The 10381-nt window shown below is 44.9% G+C and overlaps 1 protein-coding gene across 1 annotated transcript in view; it reads left to right on the forward strand.

Annotated features, from left to right (window-relative positions):
- Positions 1 to 1347: 1347 nt before the first annotated feature.
- PHYH (phytanoyl-CoA 2-hydroxylase) overlaps positions 1348 to 10381 on the forward strand; it is an 18441-nt gene continuing 9407 nt past the window's right edge. The window contains exons 1-4 of the mRNA XM_007460899.1: positions 1348 to 1425; positions 5256 to 5314; positions 6301 to 6411; positions 7050 to 7218. Coding sequence (XP_007460961.1) covers positions 1351 to 1425; positions 5256 to 5314; positions 6301 to 6411; positions 7050 to 7218 — 414 coding nt within the window. The 5' untranslated portion in view covers positions 1348 to 1350. The remainder of the gene's footprint in view (positions 1426 to 5255; positions 5315 to 6300; positions 6412 to 7049; positions 7219 to 10381) is intronic.

Genomic DNA, 10381 nt, shown 5'->3' on the forward strand with positions numbered 1-10381 from the left:
ATACACCCCCATGTTCACTGCAGCATTATTACAATAGCCAAGATAATGGAAACAACCTAAGTGTCCATCAATGGATGAATGGGTAAAGATGGCGGGGTATATGCATACAGTGGCATGTTATTCAGCCTTAATAAAGAAGAAAATCCTGCCATTTGGGACAACATGGATAAACCTTGACAGCATAATGCTAAGTGAAATAAGCTCATCACAGAAGGACAAATACTACATGATACTACTATGTAGAATCTAAAGGAGTCAACCTCCAAAAAAAAAAAAAAGTCAACCTCATAGAAGCACAGAGGAGAATGATGGTTACCAGGGCATATGGGAGGAAGACATGGAGAGGTGGGTACAAAGTTTCAGCTATGCAAGAGAAAACAGTTCTGGAGATCTGCAATACAGCATAGTGCCTGTAGCTAAAAATGCTTCATCCTATACTTAACATTTGCTAAGAGTGTAGATTTTATGTTGTGTTCTTACCACACACACACGCGCACACACACACACACAAATGAGATAAACAGTGTGGGAGGAAACTGAGAGGCGATGGATGTTTATGTCCTTGATGGTGGTGATGGTTTCATGCACTCATCCCCAAACTCATCCCATTGGGAGAAAAAAAAAAATTCTAGTTCTTTACTAAATTTAAAATTAGGGAATTCCCTGGCAGTCCAGTGGTTAGGGCCCCCCGCGCTTCCATTGCAGGGGGCACGGGTTCCATCCCCGGTCGGGGAATTAATATCCCGCATGCTGCGTGGCCCGCCAAAAAAATAAAAATAATTAAATAAAAAATGTTATACTAGACCGTGGTTTAGACATTTCATAGAATCATTTATTTCCTACACTTTTTTAAAATGACCAAACTGTTTCTAGTATTTCGGACTGGATTCCCACTAAATTAAAGGTCTCTTTTGGAAAGCACCTGTTGCTTCTAGGGATGAACATTTGAATTTTTGTTCCTTCAGCAGTTTAGTGGAAGGATCAGTCATACAGCATAAAATAAGTGGAAACTATGCCATTAAGCATGTTATGTTCTGGCTGGATTTCCTCCTGGGCGATCTTACCCTAGTGACTGAGCCCTTGGGGACTAGCTTCCTGCTCTGCGCGACAAAGATGACGTCTGCGATCCACTAGAAGCAAGGTGCGCAGGCAGCGACCCCGCGCTGTGGTCGCCAAGTGAAGCTGCGCGCAGCGCCCTAGGCCGCTCCCCGGAGGCGGCGCTTCCCCGAGCCCCGCGGCCCGGGTTGAGCTGCGTCCGTGCCAAGCCCCGCCGGCCGCGCGGAGGCGGGGTCGCCCGCGGAGTTAAATGCGGCCGAGGCCGGGCAACCGGGTGTCCCCCCGCCCGATGCCATGGACAAGGATCGCGCCTCCGCCCGCCTGCGCGTCGTGCTGCGACACCTCGGCGGCCGCTCGGCCGGGGCCGTCGTATCCTTTGGGTGCGGGGGTCTCGAGCTGCAAGGGTGGTGGCTATCAGGGCGCATCACATAGCCGCCGCGCCGGCTCTTCCTTGCTCCGCGCCGCCTGTCCCCGTGATGGTCACGTCTCTTCCGGGCCCTGGGGGCGAGGATAGGTGCGTCCCCAGGAGCCGGTGGTCCCCAATGCCCCAGAGGGGACCGGCCCGCCCGGTAGGCCCGGGACTGCTGGCCCCAGCGACTGGAGTGTCATCCCTGCAGCCGTCCGGGCCCTCAGGGCCTCTGTTCCCCGGCTTTGGGGGCGGGGGGGGGGCGGGGGGGGGTCGTTACCGAGCGGGCCTGCTCTCTGCTGCCTTGTCGCTTTCTGCACTTGGCCGCGCCCAAAAAAGGCAAAAAAATGAGCAAAAAAACTTGAAGAGGCACTTTATAAAAGATGATATGCAAATAACAAGCATATGAAAATGGAGCTTGACTTCATTAGACGTCATAGAAATGCAAAGTGATACCACAATGATATACCACTCTCTAGAATGCCTAAAATGGAAAGAAAGAGAAAAAAAGACATTGGCAAGTGATAACAAGGTTGTGGAACAACTGGAACGTTCACTAGCTGTGGATGTGAAAACTCTTGGGCATTATCTTTTAAAGTGAAATAAATGAACAGATGTGATCATTATGACCAGTGGTGTACCCAGAAAATGGCTGGGGGGGGGGGGGGCGGGGGGGAGTCGTTACCGAGCGGGCCTGCTCTCTGCTGCCTTGTCGCTTTCTGCACTTGGCCGCGCCTAATGGCCGCGGCTGCCCAGAGACCGAGACCGTAAACGGGGGCGCAGAGCTACCTGGAGGAGCCGCGGAGCCCTCTCCGGGCGGAGCAGCTTTTGCTTCTCCAGGGGAGCCTCGTGGAGCTTACACTGTCTCCTGGAGAAGGGCTGGGTGCCCTGTGTCCCCTCCTGGTCAGGCCTTGAGAAGTTGATCCCCGAGAGCATGTGTGCGCTACGGGCGTTGGATCCAAAGAGATGTCACTGTGACATAGAAGTCAAGTAGCTTTATAGAATTGTTTTTGCCTGCTCAGTTTAAGTGCTCTTGTTCAGCGCGAATCTTTGGAAGCTCCGCAGAAAACTGGGCCTGGGATTTTTTTCCCTTGTGGCCTGTTCTGCTATATTTAGGATCCTGAAATCTTTCCTAAAACGATCTTACTGGCTGTTTCTTTTACTTTCACTATTGCTCTCTGCTGAATTCCAAGCCTTGATGAATCGGAACCGTTGTAAATTTAAAATCTCATCCACAAACTGATGAAGGGAACCCAGGTGACTCTGTAATCTCATTTTACAGTTGAGAAAACAGTCGAGGCTAGGAGAGATGAAAACTCCTGACCAAGGTCATTTAAGGGAAGCAGTGGTTGTCAAAGTGCCGTCCCCGGACCAGCAGTATCAGCGTCACCTGGGCAACTGTTAAAAACGCAGATACTCAGGCTCATCTCAGACCTGTGGTATCAAAATACCTGGGCATGGGGCCCAGCGATCTGTTTGCACTTGTTTCTGATACATTTTATTTTATTTATTTATTTATTTTTTTGCGGTACGCGGGCCTCTCACTGTTGTGGCCTCTCCCGTTGCGGAGCACAGGCTCCGGACGCGCAGGCTCAGCGGCCATGGCTCATGGGCCCAGCCGCTCCGCGGCACGTGGGATCTTCCCGGACCGGGGCACGAACCCGTATCCCCTGCATCGGCAGGCAGACTCTCAACCACTGCGCCACCAGGGAAGCCCCTCCTTGACGTTTTTTTGGGCCTCACCGCGTGGCTTGTGGGATTTTAGTTCCCCCAACAGTAATTGAACCTGGGCCCTCCGCAGTTGGACCTCCAGGGAATTCCCATCTCCTTGACTATTATATTGTCCTCAGTTATATAAAGACATCATTCAAAAAGGATAACATGTTTAAGAGAAGTGACATTCTGAAAGTAACTCTTTAAGCTAAAGAAACAATGAAAAAAATGAGAAGAAAAAAACCAAGATGCTAAGTCAGTCATCTGTGATTACTGGATAGAAAACAAAAAGGGATTTCTAGTTCTTTAAGATATTTAAAATGATACTCTACTATGTGGATCATATTTTTCTTGGAGTCATTGTTTATTTTATAGACTTTTTTTTTCTTTTGAGAAACCATAGGTAATTCAGAGGCCTGTGAAAGGCTGTATTGCTGCAAATCTTAAATCTAAGGCAACTAGTGTTTCTTTTTTTTTTGGCTGTGCCGTGCAGCATGCGGGATCTTAGTTCCCAACCAGGGATCGAATCTGTGCCCTCTGCATTGGGAGCGAGGAGTCTTGACCACTGGACCTCCAGGGAAGTCCCTCCTTTGTCAAATTTTAATTGGGTTATTTATCTTTTTATTATTGAGTTGTAATAGTTCTTTATTATATTCTAGATACACGTCCCCTATCAGATATATGATTGCAAACATTTTTTCCTGTTCTTTGGGCTGTCTTTTTTTTTCAACATCTTTATTGGAGTATAATTGTTCTACAATGGTGTGTTAGTTTCTGCCGTATAAGAAAGTGAGTCAGCTATGCATATACATATATCCCCATTTCTCCTCCCTCTTGCATCTCCCTCCCACCCTCCCTATCCCACCCCTCTAGGTGGACACAAAGCACCGAGCTGATCTCCCTGTGCTATGTGGCTGCTTCCCACTAGCTATTTTACATTTGGTAGTGTATATATGTCCATGCCACTCTCTCACTTTATCCCAGCTTACACTTCCCCCTCCCCGTGTCCTCAAGTCCATTCTCTACATCTGCATCTTTATTCCTGTCCTGCCCCTAGGTTCATCAGAACCATTTTTTTTTTTAGATTCCATATATATGTGTTAGCATATGATATCTGTTTATCTCTTTCTGACTTACTTCACTCTGTATGACAGACTCTAGGGCCATCCACCTCACGACAAATAACTCAGTTTGTTTCTTTTATAATTAATTAATTAATTAATTTTTGGCTGCGTTGGGTCTTTGTTGCTCTGCGTGGTCTTTCTCTAGTTGCGGCGAGCGGGGTCTACTCTTTCATTATGGTGCGCAGGCTTCTCACGGCAGTGGCTTCTCTTGTTGCGGAGCGTGGGCTCTAGATGCACGGGCTTCAGTAGTTGTGGCACGGGGGCTCAGTAGTTGTGGCTCGTGGGCTCTAGAGCGCAGGCTCAGTAGTTGTGGCACATGGGCTTAGTTGCTCCGCGGCATGTGGGATCTTCCTGGACCAGGGATCGAACCCGAGTTCCCTGCATTGGCAGGCGGATTCTTAACCACTGCGCCACCAGGGAAGTCCCAACAGCTCGTAGTCTTGAGCAGGGTTGGCAAACATTTTCTATAAAGGTAGACTTTTTTTTTCTAATGACCAGCCAATATTGCTAATATTTTGGACTAGACTCCTACTAAGATAAATCCCTCTTTTGAATAGCATATGTTTCTCCTTATTTCTAGAATAGAGCCTTTCCATCGTTCAGTAGTTTGGTGGGAGAAATAGCCGGGGGGAATGAAATAGATGGAAACTCTGAATACCGTGTGGAAGCCTTGGCTCAGCTGTTTTCTGCTGGGTGACCTTGGACTAGTTACTGAGCTCTCTACTGCTCTATGCAACAGGAATAATAAACCTCCTGGCTTGCAGCCACCTCCTCAGGCTATTGTGAAATGAAACGAGGTAAGCAGCAGTGCATCAGAACTTACTTACGTGTGTAATCAGTTTGCTTGGTGACTATTTAGAGCCCATCTTCCCTTGTGAAAACCAATCCAGGGCAGACTGTTTCTAGAAGAGGTTGACACCTAAATTTTACTTCATTTGCCTTAATTCACATCCTAGATAGCGCACCACACTTCAGGGACTGTTTCTCCTGCCAGCTTCCATCCTCAACAATTCCAGTGAGTAGATCTAATTTTAATTTTTAACCATACAATGTATATAAAGGTTTTTTTTTCTAGTGGTAACTAGGATTTAAAATACATGTTGCCCGATGAGAATTCATTATACAAATCCTCCATTTCCAGGATTTGTTCTAACCATCATGGAAAATTTTGAAGACCCCGACTTTTTCTGTATGCATTTTAAAATTCAGAAAGGGGGAAAAATGTGAGAAAGTGCATAATCTTATTTTGTAAAATTCAGGCATGGTATATCTCATTTAAATTAGCCTGTCGCTTGGTTAGTCTGATGTATTAGCTAGCATCTTTGGTTTGTCTTAAAATCACCTTTGAAGTGGAAAACATTGATCACCATGGAATATTCTCATAGGGTCACAGTTCCAAACCAGAGTAATGGACAGGGTGATCTGAGTTTGTGTGTGTGCGCTGTACACTTATTCAGATTTTTGTTACTTTGACTTCTTCTGTGAATGCATGAACTAGACAATTTAAAACATAAAATATATTAGTTTCCCATCTGAAAAACCATACATATTCATTACAGAATTTTAAAGTCAGAGAAATAGAAGGAATTTTAAAAACATCATCCATAATGCCATTACATAAAGGCAATCACTATTAAAATTGTTTTTTGTACTTCCTTATAGTCTTTTTTTCAAACAAGTAGTGTCTTGGTTTTACATCATTGTCATCATATTTTAATTTAATAGGCATTGTCCATGCTATTGTATGCTCTTTATTTTTAATGCTTAAGTCATGTCCCATTGAATGGATATAATATGATTAGTTAATTACTCCTCCATTTCTTGGTGACAGTAATTAATGCTTTGGATCTAAAGCTTTAAATTTTTTTTCAGGTTATTTCCTTAAAGTCTTAGAAATAAAAATGCTTAGTGGAAGAGTACATACATTTCTCAGGTTCTTGATACATATTGTTAGGTTGTGATTTTTAAACTGGACTTACTTGAGATTTTTTTCTCCTGTAGGTATACTCGGGATAATAATATTCTAAGCCTAGAACAGAGAAAATTTTATGAAGAAAATGGATTTCTTGTCATTAAAAATTTGGTGTCTGATGCTGATATTCAATATTTTAGGTAGAGTAACACTATTTGTTATATAACAGAATTATGTATTATATGTGTATAGTGGGAATATGAGTAAGATTAGCTTGTGTCTGTACAGATATTTTTCAGGGATTGGGTTTGTTAGGAAGTGGTTTGTTAGAACCTGGGCTCGAGCCAGGGTGGCTGGCTTTAATCTTAGCCCCGTCGCTTAACATTGTGTGTATGAGGCAATTCCTTAACCTTTCCATGCCTGTTTCCATATCTGCAAAACGGGGGAAATAACAGTACTTATGTCCTAGAGTTGTTTTTAGGACTAAATAGGTAAAATAGAGAAAGAATACTTTAAACAGGGTCTGGCTTATTGTAGTGCTAGGGAAGTGTTTGCTCTTTTATTCTGATGAAACCAACTCACAAATATTTCCCCACTGGTCTGCTAAGCTAAGGAATATTTGAATTCTGGGAGCAAGTTTCAGCCTCACAGTTAGGAGGCAGGCACTTCTGAGTTGGCCATTTTCTCCTTCCTCCCATCAGAACTGTTCAACCTGGGGCTAGAGGCCAACTTGGTACAGTAAAACCACCCCCAAACCTTCGAGTCTTTCCACAGAACAAGGCCAGGGAGGTGCTTGGAGCCTGCGGTAATGACATCATTCACCAATTGAATTTTCTAGGGATGAGTTTGAAAGAATCTGCAGAATGGAGGTGAAACCACTGGGACTGATGGTGATGAGAGATGTGACCATTGCAAAATCAGAGTATGTGCCAAGTGAGAAAGTGATCACCAAGGTCCAAGATTTCCAAGAAGATAAGGAACTCTTCAGATACTGCACCCTCCCTGAGGTTCAAGGCCTTCTTGTGTTCTCTTTCTCTTTAAGCTAATTGCCCATCTGCATGCCTGCCTCTGAAATTTATTATTATTATTTTTTTACTTTATCTAGCCCTTTTCTACTGGGGTCCTAGAGTGGTGGTTCTCAATCAGAGACGGACATTTGGCAATGTCTGGAGACATGTTTGCTTGTCAGGCAGGAGGAATGGTGTCCTGTTGGCTTCTAATGGGTGGAGGTGAGGGATGCTGCTCCTTGGGCCCAGGGATGCTGTAATGCACAGAATAGCCCCTTCCCGCAAACAAAGAATTATCCAGCCCAAAATGTCAGTAGTGCCAAGACTGAAAAATCCTCCTTTTGCTAATTATTTTTGGTGAAGAAAAGCAGGAATTCTGTGGTAAGAGAGAGCAAGAGAGAGCCCTTCTCACACTTCATACAGGCACTTCCACAGGGCTGATAGTGCTGAGGCTATTTATTGTAATATCCATTTATTTTTTCATTTTGCTTTATGATCTGGTCAGTAGAGGTGTGAGTTTGTTTCTAAATGTAAACTAGGGCCTCCCTGGTGGCACAGTGGTTAAGAATCCACCCGCCAATGCAGGGGACACGGGGTTGAGCCCTGGTCCGGGAAGATCCCACATGCCACGGAGCAACTAAGCCCGTGTGCCACAACTACTGAGCCTGTGCTCTAGAGCCTGAGAGCCACAACTGCTGAAGCCCGAGCCACAACTACTGAAGCCCGAGCGCCTAGAGCCTGTGCTCTGCAACAAGAGAAGGCACCACAATGAGAAGCCCATACATTGCAACTAAGAGTAGCCCCTGCTCACCACAACTAGAGAAAGCCTGCACCCAGCAACCAAGACCCAACGCAGCCAAAAAAAAAAAAAAAGCAAATAAATAAATGTAAACTAGTTTTTAAAAAATTATTCTTTAAGAGTAGTTCATATTTATAAAAATATCCAAATAGTATGGAAGGACATGAAATGAAAAGTGAATTCTCCCACCCCCAGCACCACTCACTGTTCAGTTTTTTTATATATTCATCTAGAATTATTTCAGGTATAATCAAGCATATCTGTATAACCCCACCTTTTGTGTAACAGGGAACATACTGGTTGTCACTTTGTTTTTCCAGTTGCAGTAGATCTGAGACATCTTTCCATATTAGTATCTATGGATCTACTTTATACTTTGTAAACTATTGCATAGTATTCCATTGCATAAATGTACTACAGTTTATGACCATTTATTTAGAATGGTTTGAAAGGACACTTTGCACAAAGTACTTATTAGAAACTATAACCTCAAGTGCTGTTAAAAAATCTGATTCATGAAGAAAGACTGTACAGCTGAGCCACCTGGGATGTTGAGCCCCTTGGGTTGGGGGTGGGAGAAGTGGCCCCTCTGAGCCATGCATGCTTCCCAACCTCAAGTCCTGTTATAGAAATGGAAGTTGTGTGGGTGGATCGAGGATAAAAAGCTGGAAATCACAGGCAACATGTAGTAGACTAAGCTCTATCGGGACTTTCAGACGTGTGAACCACATATCTGGTGGTTCATGCAATGATTTTAGGGAGGTAGGCATTCTTTTAATAGCTGGGTATTTATTTTAATATGTATTGGAAAAATGAACCAGCACCTCTAATCCATGATTTCAAGAATATTATTAATCAGGATAAAACTAAGTAAAAGAGGGACTTTGCTGGTGGCGGAGTGGTTAAGAATCCGCCTGCCAATGCAGGGGACACAGGTTTGAGCCCTGGTCCGGGAAGATCCCATATGCCGCAGGGCAACTAAGCCCGTGTGCCACAACTACTGAGCCTGTGTGCCACAACTACTGAAGCCTGCGTGCCTAGAGCCCGTGCTCCGCAACAAGAGAAGCCCCCGCAGTTGGAAGCCCGCTCACCGCAACAAAGAGGAGCCCTTGCTCGCCGCAACTAGAGAAAGCCTGCACACAGCAACGAAGACCCAACGCAGCCAAAAAATAAATAAATAAATATTTAAAAAAAGAAAAAAAACTAAGTAAAAGAAGTGAGTTAATTTAATTTAGGGAGAATATTGGCTAAATATATTGGGAAATTCTGCAAAGCAGGACAGAAATGGTGAGGATGGCTCTTGAATGACAAAGGTTTAGAAAATAGCAACCTAAGTGAATACCAAAAAAAAAAAAAGACAAAAACAAACTTCTTATTAAAAAAACAAGCATGGGGCTTCCCTGGTGGCGCAGTGGTTGAGAGTCCGCCTGCCGATGCAGGGGATGCGGGTTCGTGCCCCGGTCTGGGAGGATCCCACATGCCGCGGACCGGCTGGGCCCGTGAGCCATGGCCGCTGGGCCTGCGCGTCCGGAGCCTGTGCTCCGCAACGGGAGAAAAATCAAAAAAAAAAAAAAAAAAAAAAAAAAAAAAACAAGCATGAGGCCTGACTCCTGAGATTTTTGTAACATTTCAAGTGTTTCATACTCAAACTGCCGATATTCCTTATACACAAGAGATCAAATAGTGAGAAAGCGGTAGAATGTACTTCATTTCTTGGAGTCAGACAGAAAGGGAGTTTGAATACCATCTTTTTCATTTAACTGGCTCTGCAAATTTAGGCATCTTATTCGTGTGGGGCATTCATTTCAAAGTATTATTAATGAATGGGGGCATTAATTTTCAGGGACTATTGTGAGGCTTAACCGAGCTGATGTGTCAATATATAGAAAGCCCCTGGCAGGTAGGAGGCATGCAGTGTTGAGTCCTTTCTGCTTTTTACCCCCTTCTAGTGGGTCTGATGCAGGAGGTGGTCCTCCCTGTCACCTGCTCCCATTGCAGCTTATTCCTCGTAGCCTGGGTCTCAACCACATCGGCCCCTGTCATTATGTGTTTAACACCTTTTTTCCCACCAGCATATGAACTCCTTTGGGGCAGGGACCCGCTTATCTTGTTCACTGTTGTGTCCCTATTTGCTGTCACTCTGCCTGGTTCAGAGACCTTAGGAGGGAGTTGTTGAATTAATGGCCATGCTGATTGTGAAGTGGCCTCCAGGCCCCTGTTCGCCTGCCCTCGGGGTTACTCATGACAGCGGCAAACCTGTCGGGGCCTTTCGTGGTCCCTTCTTACGAAGTCTCCGTGAAGGAAAAGGAAGCTGCCTTCTCACTGGGCAACTGCCAACAGCTTTGGTGGAAAGAAGGGCATTCC

Source organism: Lipotes vexillifer, unplaced genomic scaffold (assembly GCF_000442215.2).
Source record: "Lipotes vexillifer unplaced genomic scaffold, Lipotes_vexillifer_v1.1 scaffold534, whole genome shotgun sequence".
In the NCBI taxonomy this organism is placed as follows: Eukaryota; Metazoa; Chordata; class Mammalia; order Artiodactyla; family Lipotidae; genus Lipotes; species Lipotes vexillifer.